At 45.7% G+C, this 13,784-nt stretch overlaps 1 protein-coding gene across 2 annotated transcripts; it reads right to left on the bottom strand.

The window, feature by feature from the left end:
* Positions 1–546: 546 nt before the first annotated feature.
* Positions 547–13,784, bottom strand: TXN2 (thioredoxin 2). 2 transcript variants are annotated; one of them, XM_044441268.1, is made up of 4 exons: positions 13,704–13,784; positions 10,981–11,258; positions 6,836–6,959; positions 547–1,216 (listed from the first exon to the last, which is right to left on the bottom strand). In XM_044441268.1, the coding sequence occupies exons 2-4, from the start codon at positions 11,256–11,258 to the stop codon at positions 1,100–1,102; spliced, it is 519 nt and encodes a 172-aa protein (XP_044297203.1). In that variant the 5' UTR covers positions 13,704–13,784; the 3' UTR covers positions 547–1,099. The 2 variants fall into 2 exon arrangements, with proteins under 2 accessions (XP_044297203.1, XP_044297202.1); XM_044441267.1 differs by lacking the exon at positions 13,704–13,784 and adding an exon at positions 11,786–11,806.

Below are 13,784 nucleotides of genomic sequence, written 5' to 3'. Positions count from 1 at the left end.
ACCTACAAGAGGCACACCTCAGCAAAAAGAAGGTGTGGGCCATCTTAAGTCTCTTGCCTGAATCATGGGTGCTTTTACTTTATATGAACTTGATTTGTGTATTTGCTCTTGTGGTTATACTGTTGGCTAATACTTCATCCCTTACCTAAGAATTTCAGAAATGAGTATCACATGCCGCATAGTACAGCATTTCCTTTTCCTTGTTCAAAATCAAAGTTTGGCTGCATTAATTTCACCGAGGACCTTCAACAAAGGCCAGAGCTGTCAAATCACAGTTGATCAAGCCATACGAGGGAGCAGAAGGCAGGCTACAATCAAAGAGCAGGAAATGCTCCCTCGCTATCTTCCGACCAAGGCGAGAGGCACGGTTCCTTTGAACCAGCCAGGTACCTCATGGTCTGGCTAGATCTGGGTGATACTAAGCCCTTCTTTGTAAATACTCCCTTTTCAAACCTACCTAGCCCGAGACAAGCTTGAAAATTTAAGCTTTGTAGTGGAAGAAGGGGCATCTCATGAAACCTTGAAGAATTTCATACCAAAAAGGAATAAAGGAATCAGTAATGTTATCTTTATTATGGGTCTACTAAAAAATGAGAAGCAGTAGGGGCTGCAAACAGTGTTTCTCTCCATTTGAGTTTATAAGCAGCATCTGGGAGAAATGGGAGAGCAGCAAAAGAGCTGAGGTGATTTAAAACTATCCCCAGACAGGGGACGAGAGGTGACACTACTTGGAGAGATGAAGCAGAGCGACTGATTGGAAAGTATACCACCGTCACACAGGCAGCAGTTCTTAACTGCTTGGCTGGGACTGGATCAGGCGAGGAAAGGAAGCTTTGCTGCTTTATCAATGGAAGCCTTCTTTCTTGCCAGACTTGCTCACTTGCAGGCAGTGGGCTGTATTTCTACTCCACTCCAGAGGGACTGGCCTTCTTATCAAGTTCAGAACTACTGCTGCCCTTAGGGGGAAGGAGGGAAAGAATGGTACTATCCAGTCCCACTAAAAATCAAGATACTTGTCTGATCCCTCCAAGACTGATAATTTCCCCTCTGAGAAATGCCGGCAGCCTTGATGCAGGCAAACACAGTTGTTCTTGGCTTCTCAGGGCCCAATGAGTTTCTTGAGGAAGGCTTCCAGCTGGTCCTCATCCTTTATCCCTACAAATTTATCCACCACATCACCATTCTTCATAGCCAGGACAGTGGGCACGGCTGAGACCTAGATGGAGGACAAAGGAAGAAGCACAATAGCAGCCGTATCCCACTGACCTCTGAACATCATTTCAAGTGGCAAAGCAAACATTCAAGCAAAAGGGTTGGCTCTGGAACAAAGTGAAAGGTGAACATTTCTGAGAACACTTCAAGAGGAGGAAAAGTTAGCAGTTAACACTTAAACGCCCGGGGACTTTTGCTTTTAACTTATCTGTCCTAGTCATTCAACTCTAGTGTTGAACTGACATTTTGTAAAAAAGGAACCATCAACTGAAATATCCAAAGTGTTCATATACCCAGGCTGGTTAACAAAGCTGCATCCCATATACCTGCCCCAAGTCTCTGACAAGCTATTTGTTTCAGGAAACCCAGAAGGGACCACTGCTAACATTTCTCATGTTTCAAAGGCAACTCCACAGAGGCTTCACTTTAAATTTATCAAATTAATTTCAGAATGGGTTCCTTAAGTCAATGCTACTTGCTGGGAACAAAATACAAGCAATGGCATGACTTGCCCCCATCCCCACACATATTTTCACCACTTTCAGCATTCTGTTGCTTCCCGCTCCATCTTCTCTCCCCACAACCCAAATTTGGTTTATTGTTCTATCCTTTCTTTTTCCCTATCCATTTCTGCCTGACAATAAGCAGCTATCTAGAATCAGGCGAGAGCAGGAAGAGTATTGGGAGCAGAGAGCTAGCCAGGCTCTGACCAAGGTCCCATATCGCTGCTGCAGGGCCATACCTGGGAAGGCTTGCAACTGCACTGCTTTGCACAGACAGCCCCTCCCCACACACCCTGTATGAGCAAGTCCACTGAGCGTGCAGACAATGACTGGGAAGTTTACAAATACTTCAGAAGGGGCTGATGCATTCCACAGTTCCTCTGGCGCCCTTATCTGTAGACAACTCAGCCACTGGGTCATGTCCCATCCTTATCTTGCAGGCTGTCCATCCCTGGAATGCACTCACTCATCAAACACGCTCCCAGCTGCACCCGGCATCTCGCTGCCATCAGCAATTTGACACACACAAATACCCTCAACTTAGAGGTCTGCTTTAATTGGCCAGACCCTTCCCCCTTCTGCAGCCCGCTGCAGAGCAGTTCCTTAAGAGTGCTAGATCCCAGAGCAATGTCGAGTGGGTTTCATTTAGCAGAGCCACCAAACCTACATAAGTGAAGGCTCAGCATGCAAACAGAATGGCGCTTGTTTGATGTTCTTTAGGGCCATCTATGGGCCAGCTATAAAACTTCACTGTGAGCCTTAGTCTCCTTTTTGGTGAGGACTTGAATGATCGTAAGAACACTGTTTAATTTTATTTGCACCTCTGTGGAGACACTCAGCACAGAAACTATCAGTAGCGATATTTTACAGATCCACTATCTACCCCCTGCCCCAGATTTCAGTTGTAGGGGGAAGACCAAGCCATAGACAAGACCTGGCTAAAGTTTCACAGGAAGCTGATGGGGGACAGGGTCTTCTGTGTAGAAGGCATGTCACATAGCGAACCATTTTTCCCTCCTGCAGCCTATTTCTGCAAGGCTTCTGAAGCTTGGGCTCAATAGGGTGCTGTACACTTAGCTGTTCTCCATCCATACCAAGCTAGTTTCAAACTCTTAAAAAATTGACACTTGAGAAATACAAGAGACATTTTATATCAGATAGAGGTATGAAATGCTTTTTATTAATGGAATGGCAACAGAAAAGGGCTCTTTAAAAAGCTGGTGAAAATTGCTTAGAAAATGGGCAGGCTTGGAGTAGATAAGAACTCAGTTCTGTCATATGAAAATATTAGGCATGAATATTGTGTGTTTCTGACAGTGAGTGACATGATGTGTCTGTATAACAGTGATGCAGAGGAAGCAGAATGCAGTGCTTTTTATTCTGTTATTCTGTGTCCAGAGATTAGGCAGATCCAAAATATAATAATAAAATAAAGGCACAGGTGAATGCAGCTCTGGAACTTTTTCCAGAGTGGGAGCTCTGACATCATTTGCTGGAGTGCCAAGGTGATTCATGGACGCACCTTGCTCAGGCAAGCAAATGCAGCGATAACAAGGCATTCAAGTTTAACTGCTATTTGACATAGATTAGCATAGAAATCAGACTATGACAAATCTAATCAGGCAGAAAGTGGGTACTCCTTTTGTTTTTGTTTTTTGGATTAGGTTCCTTCTGTATTTGGCTAGTAGTTTTAAGAGGCCTTGCAAGATTGCTTACAGGAGCGGCTAGAAGAATAGTACTACAGTGCCCAGACAGCACCTGTGTAGCTGCAGGATCATTCAGATTCCCAGAGCTGAGGTCTGACCTTGGAGCTGGCAATGGAGCTGCACCTCCCTTGGTCTTGCAAGTCAGGAAAGAGACCTCAAAGAGGGGGAAAGGGGCTGGCCAGAGAGGGCAGAATGCAAGGTCTCCTGCAGCAGCTCCAATCCCCTTCCTTCCATTCGAACAGTCTGCAGCTGGGCAAGGGAAAAAGCCTGCCCAGCAGAGAATGCAGGGTCGGAGGACCAGGGGCGGGGGGGGGGGGGGGGAGACTATCTGGCTTTTCTATTATTTATGCTCACGGAAACGAATGGTTCAGCATAAAACACAGACATCACACACCTAGCAACCACTAACTGGATCTCCCAGTTAAACTTAAAGGGCTCAGCAGCAGCCCCACGCAGTTGGCTGCAGGGCTGGCATGAGGCGGTTCTACACGTCAATGTCCCACCACACAGCACGAATCTTTGCCTGAACCCCTACTGGCTTCCTTTCAATGTGCATTTCAATTTAAGCAGCACAACCATTCATGCACCATTTAAAATAAAAATGGCCAGAGTGGGAGGAGCAGGACCTCCCTCTCACTCACTCGATGCCCACATGAGAAGCAGGGTCACTGACTCCGTTTTACCAGACATGGTCATGCTGAGGGGGCTCCTGGGCCCCCTCCCAGCAGTTCTCTGCCTTAATTCCGGTTGCAATTTAACCTCGGCATCGCCTGGTGGGAGCATGAAGAGAAGGGGCACTGCTGGAGCAGCCACTGACTCAAGCGGAATACATCAGGCATGGCAGCAGCAAGTCGATGCGAGAGCACAAGGAAGAGTTCAAGGAAAGGTGGCTGCAGGCCCAGACAGGCCCTCTTCCTGCCTTTCCGGCAACCCCAGAAGCACCTACATGGTATGGAGAAGCTCTTTGCCTGAGGGGTGTAAAAAGACTGACTTGGCAAATGTCAGGGTTGGCCCAGACATTTAACAAATGGCATACTTGTCCCTGGCTGCAGAGCATGCCTGCCAGAAGCCGGCCTTCTCTACCAACAAGGGCTCTGGGAGCAGCAGAACCAGAGTGCCCAAGCTGCTTCCTTGCTTGGGAAACGCAAGATAAAACTCTGGCTTGCGCAGAATTCACTCAGGGTAGAGTCCTTGAGAAGCTTCCCCCACCCCCGCTTCCACAGCAGGAAAGATTTCATGGATGGATGCTCCACTGGGACAGTGTGGAGCCAAGGGCAGGCCAGGGCCCATGTGAAGGAATGCAGAGGCATTCCAAGGCGCGCGGAGGGAGGTCTCTTGCTCCCTCTCCCCCTTCAAGAATCTGCTGCAGCCAGCCGATTGTGAAACGCTCCGGCCAAGATGTCGACTACTGCCTTGTAAACAAAGGTGTGGAAAGTGTACTGGCAATTTACAGGGAATCCACATGACTAGAAAGAGCCTTCAAAACCACCAGTGATTTAGGACCCCAAGACTATAAGCAGAAAGGCTTTAAGATTTCCTTTGCTTTAAACCTACATATAGCATGAATCACTGTTCTGCCCTGGAGTCTAGGACACAGGTTGGCAACCAGTGCCTGTCCAGATGTTTTAGACCACAACTCCAATAATCCCTGACTGCTGCCTGGGGCTTATCATCTAAGCCATCTAGATGACACCAGTTACCTGTTTTAGGCAGCTCCATGCCATTTGCCTCATGTCCTTTTAAGTGGAGCTATTGGGAATGACAGCTGGGGCCTTACAGGTGCAAAACAGTCACTTTACCTTTACCAAGTCCTAAGGGAGATTTGGTGGGGGGACAACTAAGCAGCTTTTAAAGAAAACAAAAGACATCCTTTCAGACTTTGGAATAAGACAGTGAAATCCAAAATGCATCATGGGCCATGGGTGCAAAAGCCTTGGGTTTCTTCAGTTTCCTAAAAAGGAAGTTCCTAGTTCTTATACAGAAATGTGTTTGGCAAATATGGATGTGCAAAATCCATATCCAATCTTTCGAAAAGCATGAATATCCCTTCTTTCAATCACCTTGGTTACAAAGACTATTCTTAACTCTTCACGAAGCTTCACTAAGAAGCCAGTCAAGGCTGGTCGAGCCTGCCGGCATTTCTAGGCATTTCTAACCTGTTTCATTTCCACTGCACGCTCACTGAAGATCAAGAGGACTGGCTGACAATCAGCCTCCTGTAGAGATTCCCCCAGGGGATTCTCTCTCTTCCATCTCCCGTAAAACCTTTTTGGCCACCAAAGCTGCACCTCTTTTGCTGCAATCTCCTTGCATATTTACTGCACTACATCCACCGTTTAGACTGCACTGCACCTGTCCCCAACCAGGTACCCATGATTTCAACATGGCCAACAGTCAGGAATGTTGGGAGTTGTAGTCCAAAAAGTCTGGAAGACACCGCACCGGAGAAGGCTGCTGTCAACCGTCTGGACAAGGATCTAGTCAGAGCCTGTGTTTTTTTTCAAGGTCTAAAGCCATACTGAAACTGGTAAGTATTAAATCAGGAATGTGTTCCAAGAGCCTCAGTCCATTGTAATACAGGAGGTGACTGCTTCTCCTTCCAATTTTGTAGGGTCAGTCTTTTAGCTGTCGAAATGTTATGGAAGTTATTTCATTTCTATACTGCCCCACAGCCAAAAATCTCTGAGCAGTTTATGCTGACTATTTGTTAATTTACATGAAGCAGGTAAATAATTAGAAAGAATGCATATATAATAAAGCCTATGAATAATAAAGGCTGTTCCTGTACAAAATTTATCTGTCTATTAACCTCCTCCCCAAAGGAAACAACTACTAGACAATGCCAAAACATGTGTAAAAGAATCATTACCTGTATTACACTGTCAGTGATTAACTGACCTATCTAATTCCTGACTGAAGAGATGTTGCTGTGTCCAACAGACATGAAACCAAAGTCTTTGCTGTGTAAGATGTGAATCCACAGATGTGACTAGTAGATGCCAAGTGGCAATCCACTTAGGCATTTTGTGGTGATGTCCAGACAATTTATCAAATGCCCAAATGTGTCCATGGGTCCAAAACGAAGCAGTAGGAAAGGCTTTAAGTATAGGTGGGACCTACTGTCAGTTAAAAAATTAGAAAGCAGAATGAGGTCCCCTGTGCCATGGGCAGTTTCATGTTTGCCCTGCACCGTCTTCATTGCCATCATAGGCATCCTTGCTGTTCCATTCCCCCCACCCCTCTACCCTCCCTTTTCCACTCTTCCAGCCCTTACAAATTGAGAGAAAAAAAAGGCAGGGGAAGAGATTTATATTTTAACAGTGGGAGGTTTAAAAAAGGAAATAATCCTTGTGTCAAATGCCAAGAATGCGGTCTATCATGTGTACACATCTCAAGAGTTTGGTGGGCACATACCTCGTACTCAAGAGCAAGATCTGTGTGATCGTCAATGTCCACTTTTGCCATCACCACCTTTCCATCATGCCTGGCCACCATCTTTTCGAGCCTGGGGCCCAGGATCTTGCAAGGACCACACCACCTCCAAGGAAAGGAAAGGAATGAGAAGTTTAATTGGAGAAAAGCAGCAGTGGCAGCAGGGGAAAAAGCTGGTGCTTCTCAAAACACGCCAGCCCTCTGCCCCAGTTTTGGTAAATTGGCTTTAACTTTAAGAGCCACAGGAAAAATCTGTAAAGTGTCAAAATATCAGCCTTCACAGTGATCCCTCAATGGTTAAAGTAAGAGATTCATGCAGAGGCTTGGCAGGCCTAGAACTGGTTGACAATTCTAGCAAAAGGACAATTTGCATATGGGACATTAAAAAGTGCTTCTAAGTTTCTGGCCTATTTTTGTACCACACATGAATGAAGCTGGAGCATCACATGTTCAGCAAGAGTTGCTATAAAATCTAATTTACATTCTAGGCAACTTAGGTCTTCCAGTCTAGCCATACATATGGGAAGGGGAGGTGATGGTCACCTCTGCTACCTCTCCCACCCTGTACTGGATGACAAGGGAAATGTTTGATGCACACCACGTACACTGAATATGGGATCTCACATGGATCTGTTTAATGTACCTTGGAACCCTTCTGCAGGCACAAATCACTGTAGGACATGCCTTAGATATACCATCTGTTCAAGGGCCTGGATATTTTGTCACTCATCAGAAACTCCAGGCCAGCTGCAGCTTCCCAGCTATGGGACAACTGGCAAAAGAGATGCTAGGATGAGGCCAGGATACAGGACAGAGTTCAAAGATTTATTCCCCACACAGTTTGCTGCTGTCTAGGGTATGGTACATAGATAAAATGCTCAGCTATTGCTAGATTTACATCTTCTTTTAAAGCATCAACTGCAAGATGTGAGAGTTTGCATCCACATCCCCTTGAACTCTTTTTCAGACCAGTGTGGTGTTCAGTTTGCAAGCTGGAAGCTACTGTCCCCAGATGCTCACAGAACAAAGCATGCTACCTGCTTCCTTCTCCCCACCTCCTGCTAGCCAAGTGATCCTAAAGCCCAGTTTATACACTAGCTGAGCTAGTACCTTCTAAAACCTTTTTGTGTTGTGTTGTGGCAGCAACATATACAAGCAACAAATGCAAGGCATTCCCAACATACAGGTGACTCCCCACCTAAGGGCTAGGTGGCCCCAGGAGCTGGTGCAATACCAGAGGCACATTTACTGGGCCAAACCACAACTGATATCTGCATGTGGCATGGAATCACAGCTGGGGACAAGTGGGCTGTCAGGAGCTAGCATGTCATCAGAGTTGCCTCTCCCAACCTCGTGTCTTTCAGGTGTGCTGCAGTACAACTCCTAACATTTGGAGAATTTGGAGAGTACCAGGGAGATTAGGAATAAACTAAGAGGAGGCAACTTGTGGCCCTCCAGAACCTATTGGGCTGCAACTCCCCAAAACATCTGGATGCTCTCAAATTGGCGTAATACATATCCAGCAACATATCAAAAAGAAAAATTGCTTCCCTGATGTAGATGGATTCCCAAGCAGAATTGCCACCTTTAGTTTTAGGCATGGCTCCTCTGCTTTCACAGCTATTACAGGCAGGCCATTCACCCAATGAAGTGGCCCCTGACAGTGTACCACCTGGCCAGGCAAGAACTGCACCAGTTGAACTTCTGCCCTTCAGACAACCTCTAAACCAGGGCATGGGAGCCTCACAAAAAATGAAAACAGCTGACATCCCCATCATCACAGCCCCTGCAAAGCCAAGTGGGTTACTGGGATTCCTGTCCCCTCCTCCACTCAGGGACATCCTGGGCCTTCTTGCCTCAGGCTTGAGCAGAGCTCACACCGAAAGAACCAAGGAGGAAGCAGATGGTCCTCAAATGCTCTCATACATTCACTTCAGCAGGAGGACAGAGGTATCGAAACCAAAGAGGCTACAAGTACCTTTGGCAGAAGGCAAAAGGACAGCAATTCATTCCAACCACTTTGCCAAGATTGCTTGTAATTCCAGAGGTCCTTTTAATGCAGTCTATACATCCCCACCCTTGTAAGCACCCACTGTGAGAGTCAGGGCTGTCCCTGCCTTTGGGCAGGATGGGGAAGCTGCCTCAGGCAGATTTGGAGCATTGTGGAAGATCAGCAAGAGTTCCTTAAAGGATTCCGGTTGTACAATACTGGGGAAATTGCCCAGGAATAACCTGAGTGGCTTAGAGTCTATTCACCTTGACTTTGAAGATGGGAGGGCATACATTCCTGCTTCTCAACTGGAAGCAAAAATGTCTCTGCTCTCAGAATAATCACATTTGTCCATTACAAAGAGACCATACAGGAGTGGTGGTGCTAAGGAAAAAATGCCCTCTCCACCCCGGGATACAATCACTCCTGGGCCGAATGCAAACTCATCCAGCCTCCCACAACCTGGGGGGCCTTAAGATGTTTTGGATTACAACTCCCTGCACTACTGACCACTGGCCTTGCTGGCTGGGGCTGATGGGAATTTAGGTCCAAATTATCTGAAGGGCAGCAAGTTGGGGCAGGCTGGGCTAGCTCCTGGCTGCTCTCTTACCCCTTTCCACTGTCAGCTTCTCCATCACTGCTGATTGCCTTGAGCTGGAATAAGTCCTATTTGCGATTTAGGTACTGAGGGAAAATGGCTCCCACAACATCCGTGGTTGACTAGGAAACCACCCACATAATTTCTCATTTCCTTTCTCTCCTCCAACTCTCTTGGCCAAACAAAAATGCCAGTAGAGTTTGAGAGCTGTGCACACATACTGGCACACCTCAACTAGCATAAATGTTGCATTTTTATATTGTTTTGATCCAAGGTTAAAGTAGGTGCATATACAAAGTAGGTACATATACAAATATCTCACATTTGCCATTCACTTGTGAAAACTTTAGAGAAAAATGCAACCAAGCAAACAAGTAGTGGAAAGCACATACAGAGATGGAAAAACAGGTATGTGCTTGATGCCATATCTAGTTTGACTGTCAGATGCAGACCTTGAAAAATGTCAACAATAGATACTTAAGTCCAATGAAATTTAGATTTTTAGTTTCATTTATATCTTGCCTCCTTCTCTTAAATCAGTGTCCCCTATTGGATGTATAGGACTACAATTTCCATCATTCTCAGCTAGCACACTGAGCAGCTAAGTCTTCTTAAGATTTCTTGATTCTCTTGCATCTTGCCTGAGTTCAGATGTAATGAAAACTAATACCAGTCTCCTAAACATCCTAGCTTTGTTTCAAAATTAAATCTCATCCTTCTCCTCTTCACACAGAGCATCAGAACAAGGTTTGCCTGAAGCACTCATTCTGCTCAGACCTGAGTTGTTCATACAGGTGGGTTAAGAGGAAAGGAGGCATGCTAAGGCTATTTAACTTGACCAGCCATTCAGAGGCAAACATGGCAAAGGATATAGTATCCAAAAGTAGCTCTAACCCTAACCCATGCCTGCAGCAGTTTGCATGGCATATGCTGCCAGCAATTAAAGAAAAATTTGCAGGGAGGAAAGGTCAGTACTGTTTTGCTGGGCTGCTTCTCACCATTTGACATTTGAAAGCAAAGCACCAAGTTAACCTGAGAGTAGCCTAGCTTTGACAATGTCCTAGATGATGCCTCCTATACTCTGACAGGAGACCCTATCCAGGTAATCGATGAAGTAAGGCCTCTCATTTTAGATATTCGGGGTTGCACACCTCTAAAAATTCAACAAAAATAATAAACACACACACATTTGCCCAAATCTTGGGGGGGGGGGGAGAGAGAGAGAGAGAGTGAGAGAGAGAGAATGGCAAACCGGTGACAGTTCCTCCAATGTGCCACTTGGGCACCCTGAAGGGGCTGTCACTTCAGAGACTGTGAAAAGGAATTTCTGGAAAGAAAGGAAAAAGAAATCAAGATTAAGTCATGGCAACTGCCAAAGGGGCTGCTGTAGCAGCAAGGAGATAAGTTAAGACTGATTCTGCCACTGCACATGTAGAAGTTGAGGGGACAATCACTAAAGACAGGGCAGAAAATCAAGCTGTGTCTCTCCTTTGCTACTGACAGTTGAAAGTCAAGAGAAAACACACCCTCTGTACTCACTGGGCATGGAAATCTATCACCACCGGCTTCTGACTCTTCAAAACTCTGTCTTGGAAATCATCTCCATCCTGGATATTAAAGGTATGCCTGAAGACCTGAGTGGTGGAAAATGTCCTTGCTGTTGCAGGAGCAGCAGTGAAGGGAAGGGGCATCCGCCAAGTGATGCTGCACGGTGCAGCCGAGGTCCTGCATAGGAGCAATGAGGGTGGGGAACAAAGAGGGGCTGAGAGCTGCTTGACAGGGATGGACCGGAATGGCCTGAGGAGTTTTTGGGCCATCTGGAAGAGGAAGGAGAATAAAAACATCAAAAAGGGCAAAGGGAAAGTGGGAGTGCTAGCAAACTCCTGCATATCCTTCCTGCCCCGTCTCCCACCAGCCTAATTCCATTTTTTCCTTTCCAGCTGATTCCAAGGATTCTTGTGGCTAACACTCCCGAAGTCCACTTTAAATGAACCTTTGCTGGATCCAACTTGGGTTTCCCATTTCAGCTTTGGCAATGTTTTGCCATTTTCAAAGCGAACTTGTTTGCATCCTATGCTGCCTCTAATACTCTGGTACATTAACTATATTAATGTTAATTGTATATATAGTGAGCACATCTAAGCATGGTGCAAACAAACATTAAAACGGATAGACCTGCCTGTAGGCTTTCTGTTTTATCCAGACTTCCTCAGTCTGATGCCCTTCTGATGTGTTGGACAGCAATTTCCATTAATTCCTAGCCAACACAGCCCAAAGACTGGTCTAATTTAACCTACATTCTGGGTTACAACCTAGTCTATGATCCTCATCTTGGCTCACTCACACTGAAGATTGCTAGGTCCAAAGATCAACATGATAGGCATGCTGCAACTATGGGGAATGAAACAGAGGACATTTCCCCCTTCTCTCTGGAACTATGAGGCAACCTGCAAAACAAAGGGGTTTTTGGCAGTCAGCCCCACTATCCTCTAAACTGCAATACCTTTGCCTGATATTTTAACCAGTCCGCCTAGTTGATCTGGCACCTTCAGTTATATTATTTAAGGGGGAAACATCAATTTTTTCACTGGGCAGTTCTCATCTGAAAGCAATGTCTCTTTCCTGAACAACAGGCCTCTTCCCCCTGCAGGCACACTCTTTGGAATACTCTTACTGTAGTCTTGAAACATCACCCCTTATTGTGACACACAATTACTACTATCACCTCAGCTGGGTTTCTCATTGTGGCAGAATGCTTTGCAGTTCCTGCTTCTTATCAAAACCTTCAAGGCAGAATAACTTGAGTATTAGCAAGCAACTTGACTGAACCTGTCCACAGAGGCTCATGGTGGAGCTCAGGTATTCAATATGCCATTTCAGTTTCCTCAAACCTGGTGGCCTCTGGATGTGTTGAACTACAACTCCCATGACCACCAGCCACCATGGTAATTGCTGGCAAGGGTGATGTGAGTTGTAGCCCAGTTTGTCTGGAGGGCACCAGGTCGAGGAAGACTGCTATATTTGCTTTTAGAGAACAAAATGGCACTTATACGTTGTTTCTTACACATGCTTAAACTGTTACCCAGCAATTATATTCCAAATTGGACATCCAGTTCTGAAGGACTGCAGAGCAACTGCTCTTACCAAAGTTATTATTGCACCGCAGAGTGTTCAAAGCATCTAACAAGTAATCTTTACAACAACCCTGTAAGATTATCCTCATAAGTGTAGGTTATTTCATCAGGGCTAGTGTGCAACAAAAATGGAAAAAGCACTGCAAATCAAGTTTCTTTTAGCATATGGAGTGTTGTCACCTTTTATTTGGTGGGGTGGGAAAGGGAGGCCTAGTAGCGCATGTTTCACTAACTATAAAGTACTTGCTTCAATGTGTTTTCCTAAAATTGAGAAGACCTTTTTCGTATTTTAGTGTACCCATCCATGTTTTCAAAATGCAATAACTTTCAAAATTTAGATTACACTATCAAAATAGTCAGCTGTATAGAAAACAGTAAACATTTTGTTTATCCAAGCAAACTCTAGTTAGACCTCAGTATTAGGTAAATAATTTTGAATTATATATACACATACAGATGCTCTTTGTACATTAAAGATAGTTGACGTGTACACAGTCCCAACCTTTGGTCTTGCACTTCTTGCCTTCCAGCCACTTTGATTTCTACCTAGGCTTGTCAACTTCCCACCCCCGCCCGCAACGTCTTGCAAAATTTGCACTGACATAAGTACTGTTTCTGGTCAGAGGGGAGAAATGATGACAGTTCCACCTGCTGGACTTCAATATATAAAGGAAGTGGTAAACAAACTGGAACCCTACCGGAATAAGTCGTTACTGCTATTACTACAGTGAAATCCATCTCATTTTTAAACTGTATTTCTCGGACAGGAAGAACTGAATCGCCCAAAGCTTCTAAATCTGATCTGAGGAGCTGCTGTCGAAGACACAGTTTGTGATTATCTACAGTTAATGGCACTCTGCACATGTTCAGAGGCATTCACGTCTAGCATAACGGTGGATTACGTAAGCCAAGTAAGCCCCTCTTGAAATTAAGCCCGCCTTGCCTTCTCCCAAGCCTAGCTGTACTCAACCTCTCACGTGAACCCCGGCGTCCTCTGTCAGAGCCCCTCTTCTTCCCTAGCCCAGAGTGATAACATGCTTCCCAAGAGCAAACTGCACCGGCTGCATCTATCGAGCAGAGCCGCAGGACAATCCGAGGGCGCGAAAACCGGCCCCGCAGCAGCCTCACCTTCACGCCCCCCGAAGCCTCACGCCGACACGCTGCAGAATCAAAAGGCTGAACTACCCTCCCTGCTTATTGGCAGGAGAG

The sequence above is a fragment of the Varanus komodoensis genome, unplaced genomic scaffold, assembly GCF_004798865.1.
Source record: "Varanus komodoensis strain SLA01 unplaced genomic scaffold, ASM479886v1 scaffold39, whole genome shotgun sequence".
Taxonomy (NCBI): domain Eukaryota; kingdom Metazoa; phylum Chordata; class Lepidosauria; order Squamata; family Varanidae; genus Varanus; species Varanus komodoensis.
This window is presented reverse-complemented; position numbering and strand designations above follow the sequence as displayed.